Source organism: Grampus griseus, assembly GCF_964374135.1.
Source record: "Grampus griseus genome assembly, chromosome: 15".
NCBI classification, from domain to species: Eukaryota; Metazoa; Chordata; class Mammalia; order Artiodactyla; family Delphinidae; genus Grampus; species Grampus griseus.
The window spans coordinates 75,511,841-75,526,773 of record NC_139009.1 but is presented as its reverse complement, the minus strand read 5'-3'; the positions used below and the strand labels follow the sequence as shown (position 1 = coordinate 75,526,773).

At 41.3% G+C, this 14,933-nt stretch overlaps 1 protein-coding gene across 2 annotated transcripts in view; it reads right to left on the bottom strand.

Moving 5' to 3' along the window:
• RMND5A (required for meiotic nuclear division 5 homolog A) overlaps window positions 1–14,933 on the bottom strand; it is a 60,655-nt gene that overhangs the window by 26,013 nt on the left and 19,709 nt on the right. For both annotated transcript variants that reach the window (XM_082672560.1, XM_082672559.1), the window contains exons 2-3: window positions 14,337–14,479; window positions 502–636 (exon numbers count right to left, since the gene is read on the bottom strand). In XM_082672560.1, coding sequence (XP_082528686.1) covers window positions 502–636; window positions 14,337–14,479 — 278 coding nt within the window. The remainder of the gene's footprint in view (window positions 1–501; window positions 637–14,336; window positions 14,480–14,933) is intronic.

Genomic DNA, 14,933 nt, shown 5'->3' with positions numbered 1-14,933 from the left:
CCTACTGTACAGCACAGGGAACTCTATTCAGTGCTCTGTAAGGACCTATATGGGAACGGAGTCGAGAAGAAAGTGTGAATATGTGTATGTATGGCCAGTTCACTTTGCTGTGCAGCAGAAACTATCACAACACTGTAAATCAACTATACTCCAATAAAAAAATTAATTAAAAAAATAAATAAAATGCCCTGGCCTTATTCCAAACAAACAAACAAACAAAAAAAACAAAAGAGGAGATGTTTGAAAAAGTAGCATCACTTCTGACCCTTGATTGATGACCTGGGACCAACATTCTGGGGCAGGAATAAGGAAATAATTTGAATAACAAGTTCTAGGACTATAATTTTCACCAACTTTAAAAAAAAAAAAAAAACTTCCTAGTAAACTGAAGTCAGCCCAGATGATTAAAATGTAAAAACCTGCCTATGGCTGAGAAGACTTAAAAACTGCAAGGACTTCCCTTGTTTCCATTTCCTGCTCTCACAGGTGGCACACTGTTACCTGGCAGAGCTCCTCAGCTACATCCAGCATTCCTTGTCGAAAGAAGTGCTCCACCATCACCTCATTGAGAAGCCTTTGGCTGTCTGCCTGCCAGCAGCCATCTATTCCCACACTGCTAATGTCAGAATCAAAATTCTGAAAAACAAGAAAGCACGTCATGAATTGACCAGGATACATCACTTGGTATGTTTTCACCCCACCTAACTTAACAGAAACAATGGCCTTTGTTTCACTCTGAGACGCCTCAAATAAGTACCCAATTCCAATTCATCTGTAGCCTATGACAGGAAGTAGCTTTTCCATTGCTCTTTTCTAAAACTTGCCACTCTCACTCATTATCGCTGGGAGGGTAAACAAGCACATTTTTTGAGGGTATTTTGGGGAAATACATAAATTTAACAATGACTTCTGTGAGTAAATTGATTTCTAGGTATTATACAATAGCAATATTTTCAGAGGTGTGCAGTGATCCCTGTAAAAGCATGTTCAGTGCAGCACTAACAGGAAAAAAAAAAAAAAGAAAACCCATTATGTCCAGCATAGGATTATTCAATAATCCGTGGCACATCCCAACAACTGCCGTGCCAAGGTGGAGACTGGGGATAGGAGAACGGCCAGATAGTTCAAAGAACAGGCTCTGGGGCCAATCTACCCAGGTTTGAATCCTGGTTCTATCTTACTAGATGTGTGATCTTGGCCAAAATTACTCAAGGTCTGTGAACCTCAGTTTCCTTATCTTAAGCAGAGAAAAATACTTTTATGGGTTGAACTGCATCCTTTCACAATTCCTGTGTTGAAGTCCTAACTCCCAATACTTTATAAAGTTAAAATGAGGTCATTAAGGAGAGCCCTAATCCAACAGGACTGGTATCCTTATAAAAGGAGGAAATCAGGACACAGACAGGCATAAAGGGAAGACCATGTGTTACAGACCGAAGGTCTGTGTCCCTCCCAAATTCCTACATGGAAGCCCCAGCAACCAGTGTGACTGTATCTGGAGACAGAGTCTGGGAGAAAGTGCTAAAGGTTAAATGAAGTCCTAAGGGTGGGGCCCTAATCCGGGAGGCCTGGTGCTCTTGTAAAGACAAGGAACAAACACCAGGGCTTAGCTCGCTTGCTAGCTCGCTCTCCACCACATGAGGACACAGCGAGAAGGTGGCCATCTGCAAGCCAGGAAGGAGGGTGTCTGCCTTCAACAGGCAATGAATTGGCCAGCACCTTGATCTTGGACTTCTCAGTCTCTAGAACTATGAGAAAACACGTTTCTGTTGTTTAAACCACCCAGTCTATGGAATTTTGTTATGGTAGCGCAAGCAGAGGAAGACATCACATGATGAAACAGGAAGAAGATGGCTATCTGCAAGTCAGGGAGAAAGGCCTCAGAAGATACCAACCCTGCCACACCTTGATACGGAACTTCCTGTCTCCAGAACTGTGGGAAAATAGACGTCTGTGTAAGCCACCCAGTCTGTGGTGCTTTGTTATGGCAGCCCTCATAAATTAATATACTTCCTTACTGGTTCAATGACATGGTAACTGCTACTATACTAGTATTACTATTCATAATTAAAAAGTGAGGTTCATTGCTCTGTATCTACTAACATGGAAAAATGTCCATAACACCTTAAGTGAAAAAAAGCAACTTCTACAAAACTACAAAGTTATGACTCCATTTGTTAAAAAAAAAGAATCCTTAAAAACCCAACCTGTCTCTCCCACTGAATGCAGTTACAAAATCAGGACTGAAACAAAAAAGTGAATAGTAGTAAGTGGACTGGGGAGGAAGGCAAAGAGCTGGCAGTGAGTTTACTACTTTTCTCCCTCCAGTATCTCTTAGCCTGGATGCAATGCAGCCAGAACCCACAACTGGGCACCCGGGATGTAGACAGAGCGCTCCAGGAGAAGCCCTTCGGTGCTGGCATGGGGAACAGGAGTGTATTCTCCTACCACATAGAGAGCGGGGGAAATCGCATGCTTTTTTCCCTCCCTTTTCTTGTACTGTAGCCAGGCAGTCTGTAGTTAAATCAGTTTCTATTTCTACCCTTCACAGCAGTACCTAGATTATGTTTGACTGAATAACCATGGGACAAGAATCTTGGGAGAACTTTAGAACTCTGTCTACCATAGCAGGAAGCCTAAAACTCTGAGGCACCTTTAGAAAGGGATCCTTCCTCTCCAGTCAGAGAAGCTATGGTCCCAAGAGCGAGGGGCAAAAACCCCTCTTGCATCTTTTCTCTCTGTCCTTCCACCTTGTAGCCCCAGATATAGGCAGAGTTATGGTAAATATACAGGAGAGCAGGGTAGGTAAAGCCCCGGATTTCTGGCTGGGTGACTAAAAAGGCAGCCCCAGAGAACCATAAAGTAGCAGGGAGATCACAGAGAGGAAGGAACGCAGGAAAGTGATCCCCCCACCAAGTTGTTTAGGAACTCCTGGGCTCACCCTCAAGTTATACAGGCATGGGTCTGACCCTCAGCAGCATACCACAGACTTTGAAAACTGAACTAAGAGACAGCCCTAGTTTCCAGGTCCCAGGATGGCCACTGGTCGGCACACAAACAGAACATATCTGAATAGCTCTGTAATAGCTTTGGAAACGAAGCTGACATTGAAACTATTTTAAAACTCAGAGAAGACTGAGGAGCCCGAACCCAACCAGGTCAAGTCCGCTAAAACAAAAACATCAATATTCTCCACAGAACTTAAATAAGACCCAGAGGCTCAAAACATAATATTAAAAATGTCCAAAATACAATCCAAAATTATTTGTCATATGAAGACCTAGGAAAACCTAAATTCACATAAGATGTTCAACAGACAACAATGCAAAGATGACAGATGTTGGTATCATCAAAGACGTTAGAACAATTATAAAATTGCTTCAAGAAGGAAGGGCAAACACTTCTGAAAAGACAGAAAGTCTCAGCAAGAAACAAGACACAGTAATCAAAATTAAAAACTTGTTGCATGGACTCAACAGCAGAACAGAGGTGACAGAGCAAAAGTCAGTGAAGATCAATAGAAATGATCTAATCTGAATAACCAAAGATTGGGAAAAAACCAAAGATTGAGAACAGAGCCTCAGGGCCCTGCATGACAATAACAAAAGATCTAACAGTCATGTCAATGGAGTGCTAGAACAACAGAAGAGGATAGTGTAGAAAAAAATGTTTTTAATATTTCCCAAACCTGGCAAAAGACATAAATCTAGAGATTCAAGAAGCTCAACAGACTCCTAAAAGGATAAATTCAAAGAAATCCACACTTAGACACTTCGTAATCAAACTGTTAAAAACTTAAGACAAAGAAAAAATCTTGAAATAGTTATCAAGAAAAGTGATGCACTACTTATAGGGGAACTATGATTCAAATGACTACAGATTTCTCAATAGAAACCATGGAGACCAGAAGAAAGTGGCACACTTTTCAAGTACTAAAAGAAAAGAACTGTCATCCCCAAATTTTGTACCAAGTGAAAATATCCTTCAGGAATGAAGGTGAAATAAAGACATTCTCAGATGAAGGAAAGCTGAATTTGTTGGCAGAAGACCTGCTCTAAAAGAATCGCTAAAAGTTCTCCTGATTGAAGGGAAATTATACTAGAAGAAGACAACTCGGAACATCAAGAGTGAAGGAAAAACAAAGCTACCTCTGAAAGCTTTCCCTGCTCAATTTTACTTCCACCGCCTTATCTTTCATAGGCAAACCTCTTGCATTTCTTTCTTTCTTTCTTTTTTTTTGAAGCACATGAATTTAATTAGACGAGATCATTTAGATTTACTGAAATTACAATCTTAGTCAATCATTGCTTAAATACAGTCCACACGACACAGCATTATTTTACAGTACATACACGAACAGGTAGTAATAGAACTGCAAACCACCTACCATTTACGATCACTACAATGCAGGAGAGCTCTCCTCTCCAACAGTAAGCCCATTTTTCTTTAAAGAGCTATCTCTTCTTAGGTGTCAAGTCAGTAGCCTAAAACTAAATGTGCACATTAACATTTGGAATTACTCAGACAAAAACAAAAAGCAAAACTACTCTGAGTCTTCATTTTTCTTCATTTTCTTTTTACAGACCTCTTTCTTGGCCTGGTACTTAATCTAAAGAATGGAAATAATACAGGGTATCTAGGTGCTACAGCAATAGTCTCCGTGCCCATACTGAATAGACTATCTAGCACTGAAGAAAAGCCAGAATTGTTTGGATAAGGTTCTCTAATTTCCCATCTGCTTATCAGATTCCGCCTGCTGAGAGAGGACTTCATAACAGTTCATCAATACTTTTAAGCAAATTATTGTATCTTTATGCTGTCTATGACAACTAGAACACTAGAAGTGAAGATGGTGCTATGTTGTTCCTCTTCTGGACTAAGGTACAAGCCTAGAAGGGTGACTGATGTACACTCTCCCATATTTTATTTCCCCTGACAAATGGCCATTCAAATGACTAAAGGAATGGGTATCAGATGACAGAATTTATTATGAACTCAGAACTCTGCCTATAACTGTATAACTGTCTGAATGCACCCTATAAGCAAGAATCACTGAGACTGATTAAGATTCCTCACTGATCTATCAGCCTCATTCACTCCAAATACAACCTTCAGATTTCTACGTATTCATTTAATGATTACTCCCCAACCGCATCAACCCCCAACAGATTTATCAGGTGTCTATTATTCTGCAGGAAAGAAAGAAAAAACTTTGGAAGACACAATGGTCAGCTCAAAGCACAGACCACATTAAAACAGACAATTCTTTTGGTAGTATATACTTAGTCAGGATTTGAATAGCTACCACCAGACAGTAACTGCTCCAATCAAACAAAACAATTCCTTTAAATCTTTCCTTAATATACATACCAAAGGTAAATGTTCATCTAGAAAACTTGATGACTTTAAAATGAAAGAGTCTAACATTTAAACAAATTTAGATGGTTTTACAATGATGCTCTTCATGTAACTTTATTCCTATAATGTGTACCATGGTCACTACTACACAGGTGGTAAGAAAAATTGAATACCCTTGTACTCAGGATACCTCTACTACATTCAAGTTCTAGAACTTATTTGCTAGTCTTGGAAAATACAACTAAGCATGAATAAGCAATGCATTCGATGAAAATTTCTGAGCTCCCTTCTACCGTTCTGATTTTCCAGTTTAAACCACTGAGGTTGATAAGTAAATTTTTTTCATAGCTTATTTTCTGCTCACATGCAGTAAAAATTAAAGCTAAAATTATATATAAAAAAAAAAGGTTGAGGAAATGCAATATAGTATAAGAACTCCTTTTGTTTTAACTGCACATTCTTACTGTTGCATCAGAGCAAGGATCAGTTCTAGCCCCTGTTGCTAGGTGACCAAACTCATTTGCATGGCTGCCCAGGAAATCAGCAGCACCGCAAACCAGCCAAGAAGTGGCTAGTGACGAGAAACATCTGTCTATTACCACTTCTGTTTCACTATACTTTTTCCTTTTATATTTTTAAAGGAAAAGAAAAAAAAAGTGGAAAGATGTTCTTAAATGTGAAGGCAGGATTCAAAGAAGAATCAAAAGCAGAAAAGCACACATTCAAGGGTGTGTCCGCCTAGAAAAGATATTATGGCTTAAAAAGAGAAATCAGGACACATAAATTCATACACCACCTCATGTACTTTTAGTATCATTCACATTTTTGATGGGTTAAAAGTTTTAAAATCTGGAAGCTAGGCAGAGGAGGAGTAAATGACTTTAACAGACCATCACTATGAAACCATGAAATCTAAAACCATCCTACCTCTCTGCCGTATCATGAACATGCTTACAAATTGGTTAGATTTAAGGACTGGCTTTCATTGCTCACCATCCATTTCTGAAACACATTTTATGAAATTATAATTATTGAGCAGGCAGTGATAACCATACACGATAAAACTCAGCATTTGTTTTAGTTCCTAAGTGCCAACTCTTGAATACTGTTCATTTTTTTTAAACTTCTCCATCTACTTTTGAAGAAAAATTGGCCTGTGACCCTAACTGTGTGCTACTGTTGTACCCACCAGGAATCAACTTCCCTTCTAAGCACCCAGTTAATCTGATTTAGCAGTGAGAGGTGAACTGCAAAGCATATTTAAAAGAGAACAAAAAGACCTGGATTCTGGTTCCACGCAGGCTGGGAAAAGCTACCGACTTCACTACAACCCCCAAGAGATTAGTATCCAAAAGAGGTTTTTTTTAAAAAAATTCCTACCAATCAATAAAAAAGACAAATAACCCAGTAGAAAACAATGGACAAATAACCAAGAAATTCACAAAGGAGAAAATTCACATGGTCAAACATATGAAAAGATGCTCAACTTCAAAGATGATGAAGGAAATGCAAATTAATACAAATGGATACTATTTCACATCCATCTGATTGATTTAAATTTTTTAAAAGTCTGATAGGGCTTCCCTGGTGGCGCAGTGGCTGAGAGTCCGCCTGCCGATGCAGGGGACACGGGTTCGTGCCCCGGTCCGGGAAGATCCCACATGCTGTGGAGTGGCTGGGCCCGTGAGCCATTGGCCGCTGAGCCTGCGCGTCCGGAGCCTGTGCTCCGCAATGGGAGAGGCCACAACAGTGAGAGGGCCGTGTACCGCAAAAAACAAAAACAAAAAACAAAAGTCTGATAATACCAAGTGTAAGTAGGAATTGAGGAAACAGAAACTGTTATATATGTTCAGTAGGACTATAAATTGTTATAAACCCTTTAGGGAAAAATTGCTAAATTTTTACTAGTAAACTTAGTAAAGGTGATGATGAGGTATATGCCCTGTAATAAAATAATCCGTATGTAGGTATACATCAGACAGCAGTGCTTTGCCAACTATGGGTTGGAAAACAAATTTAGTAGTGTCTCATAATGAGCATTTATAAATGTTGCTCCTTTTAGACATTCCAGTCTCTCCTCTGCATGACATTCATACCTCTCCTTTAGTTTTCAAAGTTAAGAGATAGGTAGATTAGCCAGATCAAGAAAGGTGGGGGGGGGGGTTAGGGGGTGCACACTGATAAGTTATTTCTTTATAAACAAAGAGGAGTCATGTGGCGTGGCCAGACATGTGTCAAACTACTCTGTTGGGCTTTTAAGATCCTTAAAATGCCCCACAATCTAACCACCTGTCACATTTACATCCCCGTCCTTCACAATTATTTTACATGTTATTTCACATACCTTTCTGCTCTGGTCAATCTGCTTCCCCAACTTCCTCCTTATCTGAACCAACTACAGAAATCTGAGTGACTATTTTACTAATTCTCCCAAAGAAGGCACACACCTCTTACCACTCTAGAAGCACAGGACAGAAATTCATACATACAGTGGGTGCCCTCAGGGCACCAGGAATTAATTCTTTCAAAGAACTCCAGCTGGGAAAGGCTCTTCAAAGTCTTAAAATCTGGGCTTTTATCCCAGCTCTTCCATTTGCTTTCTAGTTCTGTGATCTCAGGCAGGTTACTTAACCAAAGTCTTGGTTTTCACATCTGTGTATGCCGACCACAATCTCTACCTCACAAGGTGTTGCTAACGACTACATTAAATAATGTACATGAAGATATCTACTATCAGTACCTAGCCCCTGGTAAGCCTTCAATAATACAGATGCTGAATCTGAGGGCCACGCCTGCCACCAAATCTTCTGATTCTACATTTAAAAGAGCTTCATTTTAGAAAACATAAATAAAAATAAAAACACAAAAGCACTTTAACAGAGGCATTAATAATAAATTCATTAATTTAAAGTCACCTGAATACTATTACAGACTGGATTAGTTGGCACAGCGTAATAGGGATGGGGTCTGTTTCCCCTCTCAACCCAACCTAGCTTGGATGCTAGACCAAGCAAGCTGCTTCCTCTCGACGCAGGCAAAAGTGGGTTTGTGCCCCCTCCAGATCCAGTGGGGCTCTCTGATCCTGTATCCTAATCTGAGACTTGACTGCAAAGGTCCAGGCTTTCCTCTGTGGACTAGACTATAATTCAACAAATAATTATCATTACCAACTAAATAATGTAGTTTCATTCTGCTCAGAGCCTAAAACTAATAACGTAATGGGACACATGGCAGAGAAAGCGGAACTCAACTCCTCTTCTGAGAATGATCTCCAGACTGAAAAGGACAAAACCAATATCGTTTCACGGAAACTGAAGCCCAGTACAAGTGAAGAGACCCAGAGAGCAACTAGCTGCTTAAGTCAGGACTCTTGGTTCCTACAAACAGAAATCTCTTTTGCCCAAGCAAGTAGGATTTAAAAGGAGGCACAGGGGCTTCCCTGGTGGCGCAGTGGCTGGGAGTCTGCCTGCCGATGCAGGGGACACGGGTTCGTGCCCTGGTCCAGGAGGATCCCACATGCCGCGGAGTGGCTGGGCCCGTGAGCCACGGCCACTGAGCCTGCGCGTCCGGAGCCTGTGCTCCGCAACGGGAGAGGCCACAACAGTGAGAGGCCCGCGTACTGCCAAATAAAATAAAAAGAGGCATAGGTAACCAGGGGTAGACAGGAGGATAAACGGGTCTCAAAAGATTTCCCCTCCCTTATTCTCGCGACATGTAGGTTTTGCTTCCCACAAGAGATCAGATTCTTTCAAGGGCTACTAATCACTCCAGGGCTCACATATTTTCAGCCCTTCTTTCCATAAGGGCTCTAATGAGAAAGATCCTAGGGAAGGACGTTGAGGTACCCACCCTGAAGCAAACGAAGGTGGCCAAGCCTGGATGGCTCAGGCCCATCCTCACACCATGCAGCACTGTGGCCAAGGTGGACACGGTATCGAGAACACGGCTGCTCCTATTCAAACCACATAATTTAAAAAGAACAGCTTCCATCCTGACCCCAAAAATATGGGATTTTTATTAAATGCCTTGCTAGTAGTTGGTGGCGGGGGGCGGGGGGGGAAGGCGGTTAGTTTGACATGTTCTATTTTTAGGGAATTTGTTCCTAGCTTCTAATCACTGTTGTCTTTTTATGACTTTGTTCAACTTTCCTTTTCAATAATTCTAAAAATTCCACCCAAAACATAAATCAAATTATCTGCCTATATTTCAGAACTCAAAACTTAGCTTTTTCATCTTAGACTAAATTTTCTAGCCTTTTTAATTGCCTTCATTTCCTTCCTTAATCTCCTTCCTTCGTTAACGTCTCTCTACCACAAGGATTTATCCATTACATAGTAAGAACTTTAGAGCCAACCTCACCCACTCAAACCAAATGACTTTTTAAGGCTGAAGACCCCAAATTTTCTCCTGCCAGTATCTTTTTCTCCTCTCATACCCCAGTCATACCTACATAAAAGGCAGTTCCAAACGGCTCACCCAGAACTATCTTAAAATATTCTCGATTTCACTTTTTACAGCCTTACTCCATTTTTTTTAACCATCACCATGTTGCCTCACCAGTGCAGATGCTCCATCTAGTGGCAGAAGATTTTCCCCCTTAAAACATGACCAGCCCTGCAATGGCCTAACTGATTTCCTAGCACAGCAGTGTTTAAGAACAAACGCTTGAGTGATACCTCTTCCCAAACATCAATTCACCACTTCCAAGCTGTACACCTGGGGTATGTTACTTAGTATTTCTGAATCTTCGTTTCCTCATATGTGAAATGGGAATAATGCACGTGCATCGTGGGCTATAAATGTACATAAAGCTCTCAGCTCAGTGTCTGGAACACGGTCAACACTCCATTAAGTGAGAGCTGTATTTTCCTACTCCTGACTTCTCCTTAGTCTAATTTCATCCTGTCTAACGAAGACAAGCAAATACTCAAATGCTTTCATCGTTCCCTCCCTTTCCCCCTCATCTCCTTGGAACAAACCCTGACGCCTTCCATCACTGGCCTGTCCCCAGCCTGATCTTGTCCTAGTCCTGACAAGGGCAGCCACTCCAATCCAGTCAGTCCCTGAGAGTCTTTAACAGGAGTCAAGCATTTTCTCAGCTGTTCAGCTCCTTTCTTGGTGCCACAGAAGAACCACACCTCACTGCTCTGCTGCTCTAAATCTTACCCATTCTTTCAAATCAAATTTAAAATATCAACTCCAGAAACCTTTGATTTTTTTTTGCGGTACGCGGGCCCCTCACTGCCGTGGCCTCTCCCGTTGCGGAGCACAGGCTCCAGACGTGCAGGCCCAGTGGCCATGGCTCACGGGACCAGCCGCTCTGCGGCATGTGGGATCCTCCTGGACCGGGGCACGAACCCGTGTCCCCTGCATCGGCAGGCGGACTCCCAACCGCTGCGCCACCAGGGAAGCCCTTCCCTTTCCCTTTTATAGTAAGCAGAGTCCATCCTATGCAAACTTACTTTATGTTGCCTCGGAATCTTTCCAGTTCTTTTATGTGTACAAAAAGCACCCTTACATGAACAAACTAGACCACAATCTTCTAAAGAACTGTACGTTTCACTTTCCACTGTCCCACAGCAAATTTTAGACACTTTAAAATCTTAGCACTATTTCACACACACACACACACACACACACACACACACACACACGAGTCTAAAGCAATAATTGTTTTTATTGACTTTTCTTAGGAATTAAACTTTAAAAAAATCAAAAGACTAAGTAAAACACTAAAATACACTAAACAGGAGAGAATTCTAGATTTTCTTAAAATAGAGAAGGAATTTAAAAATTATAAAATAAATATTAAAAACACATTTAAAAAATTTTTACCACAAAACCCAATGGTTGTTGTTATCATATATTATAAACTATGATTATACTACAAGCATCTGGAGATAGTCAACACGTTAAAGCACAAATCTTCAATAACTTTTTATGTTGGCAATAATTAAAAGCCAGAAAATGTCTTGGTTAACATCATAAACTTCTCTTCTGTGTACATTTTCAGCGAAGTGATGACTAAAGAGCTTTAAAAGGAGCACTGAAACATTAAAGGAAAAAATAAATCATTTAAGCATGTCAAAAATTTACTGAAGTTCCTCACTCAACAACCAACCTGCTCATAAAGGAGTCACCGGCTTCTTTACTGTCCTCCTCTCAGCAGGGTGGGAACATGTGTCCATAACATGGTACTCACAGGCCGCTGGATGACATTCCAGTTTATTACTCAAGGCTGTCTGTTGTGTAAAGGCTTGAGCCACAATGGCTTCAGCTTCATCCTGTTTGTTTACCAGTCCACACAAGTCCACCCAGCCTTTATAGCAGGCGGCCCCGGAAGCTTGCACAAATTTACCAGGTGCAAACTAGAAGAGCTCGAAGACTTTACAAGGCAAAGGAGTCTTGACAACAACAGCCAACACAGAGTTCCTCATACGCATGGGAAGCTCATGTACAAGGTCTAGGTAGTTCTAGCAGGGTAACAGCTTCGTTTACAGCTGAGGCTAAGTAGATGCCCCCACCCCACCCCAAAAAAGGGGAGAGAATGCACTGGAAAATGTTAGCGAACTGGGCTAAGAGATCCAAGCTTTCTGCTGTGCCCCGGGACTATAATTCAACAAATATCACCACCATCAACTTAATGATCTTATTTCATATGATAGATCAGAAGAATCTAGAAGCCGGGTCACCTAGAACCTAAACTACTTTCACAGGAACATAAAACCTACCAAAAAAAAAAGAAATTACTTGAAAAAGCCCTTATAACTTCCAAGTACCTGAAAAATGTCTTCAAAAGAGAAATGAGTAAATTAAAATATTTAATTAGCAGCATTCACCTCAAACACATCCCCCCTAAAAAAGTCAGAATATAGATTACTCACTATGTATTCCCTTGTTATCCAATCTCAAAAAGAGAACTTCCATTTCTAGCACCAAATACATTTAAATGCTTTGCCTCAAAGATTAGTCAGAACATGATAACCCTTGTGAATATCTATAAAGACTTGCCAGGTCGGGAGGAAGACATGTTTAGCAAGTCACCAGTAGCTGGGGGACAAGAGTGAAAGAGGGTTCTGATGATAATTATGACAGGACAAGACATAAGCTAGGAAATGAGGACATATGGTCACCCTACCAGTGGCAGAATGCAAAGCTCCTGAATTATTTGCCCAAATGTTCCAAATCTTGGTGGCCAGTAGTCCGCACACTTGAGGTGCGACTGCTGAGGCCGTTCCTACCTATTCCCAGAATCTGGGCTCTTTTCTCAGACGCTTTCTCTGATTGGCTGCTTTGGAAGCTTCAGCTATTCTCACTGTCATGGCATGTTCTGGTCCTGCTGCCCCCCGACACTGGCATAACTGCAGGTAGCCTGGTGGTCAATGCCTCCAGGAACCTCCTGGGGTCTGAACCATCATTAGAACGCCTTGGTCACTGTCAGCCACCAAAATCCGAAGCTTCCTAAACGCCACCAGCAGTTACCTCACCCTAAAGAAACAGAGGGTTCCTCACCCACAGTGATTTAAGACCACCTCTAAAGTGCCCCCGTCACCATTCCAGGAGGTCTTTAAGCAGCACACGCCAACAATCACTTCACGCACCAGCTGACCGCATCCTGCGCCACAGCCCCCAGAAGGCTGAGGCTGAAGCCACTTCCAAGCTGTGTTCGCTCCCCTGCAATTAACAAACAGGCATCACAACCTCAAAGCTATTTCGGAGCACACTTGCTGCCTTCCCAGCCCCTGCTGGCAACGGCCATCACTGACCCAAAAATGAGGCTGCTGCCGCCAACACCACTGCTCTGCCTCTGGCTGAGGTGAAGCCCACGGCGCTGTGGGAGTGGTGAGAGCTCTCCAAAGGGCACTAACACTTCCGAAGGCACAGCTACCCAAACAGTCCCCCGAGCCCCACCACTCACAGTCCTGTCACACCGTGCCTACCAGTTAACCACATCTCCTTACAAGCATCTAGTGCTCACTGAGGCTGCCTCGAGCCTAGCTTTTCAACACTGCTGCTCTGTAGGATTATTTCTAACAGACTTACCCACGAGTTACAGCCACTCTCTGGATTCCACGAGTTTCTACGTTACAGCTACTGTTCTCGTGTATACATATGGAGCAGCTCATAAGACTGGTTTTACTACAAACAGCTCTCCCCAAAAGTTCCTCCTACCCTCCCGGAAGTTTACAATGTGTGAACAAAAATGTCCATAACCAGTCACAAACTCCCCAACGTTTGACTATTTCAAACTCCTCTGAAAGAGTCAGAGGTATCACACAGTAACCTTAGGCCACTTCTCTTAGTCGCCACTAGGACTATGAACTCCAAGGGCAAAATTGGCCCAGTGCTAAAAGTGAAAACTGCTTAAAAGCAAACCACCAAGTTAAAGATTTAAGAGATGTCGCAAGAGTAACTATATTCCAATAAAAATTAAAAAAGAAAAATCGCCCAATACAAGTGACAGGCTTTGCTAGCTAGCAACCAACCCACTCACACAGAAAGCAACACTGGAGAAAAGTGACTAGCATGCTCACAGGAAGACAACAAGAGTTAGAATGATGCAGGGGAGACAGATGCAAGCGTGTTATCCTAATCATCCCATAACAGAGGCAGAGTCATGGCCTGGGAATTACTCAGGAAGTAGGAAAAGTTACTTCTATAAACAAACTCCCTCATAGTAAGTGAAAATTTCTTGGAAATTTACTCATCGTGACACTAGGAGCGGTAATCATTTAAGCAAATGGGTAAAAAACAAGGCTGTAAAAAGGGAAGGTTTTTGGTTTGTTTTCTTTTTGTTTTTTAAATAACAGCAACAGGGAACTTGAATAACACGGTAAAACCAGATGTGCAAAAGTTTATGAAAAGCAAGGATAAAAGAAACAACATAAAATAATCTGAGACAGCTAATGTTATTGAAGCAGTGACAGGAGATGAAGGATGACGCTAAAGCACACCAGACACTCCCCTCAACGCCATACCTTATCAATGGCTTTTCCAACCCGAGAAACACTGCTGTGGATGTCTTTGTGGTCTGAGGCCAATTTTTGAACAGTATCCTTTATTCTCTTACAGCACTGTGTCAAAACAAGTGAAAGCGTCCCTGATAATTCAGCATCTTGACCTATAAAAAAAGAAAGAAAGGAAGAAGACTGGTTATTCACAAAAGCAAATCCAAAGATGGCAAGTTACACATTGGCCCTTTGGAACATGAAAGATGGAAGTAAAGTGAAGAAAAATCAGTGTCTGCTTTGAACAGATGGTCACATTCATAGATAATATTTTTCAAGTGAATTCTAAGAAAGCTATCTTAATTTTTTATTGTTTGGAATAAATTTTAAAATTTTACCATGAAATAAATCACTTTTGTAATTACTAAAATCAGGAGACAATACTACTGTGAAGGCATTTTTCAGAAAATATGCCTACATGAATAAACTCACTTCTTCAATCCACTGAAACTGTCCAAGGCATTCCCACATTTTGATTATTACTAAATTTCCTAAAGAGAGGTAAATCTAAATGCTTTATGTTCTACATAAAGAAGAAAAAACAAACTTCTTTGGATACCATGATGA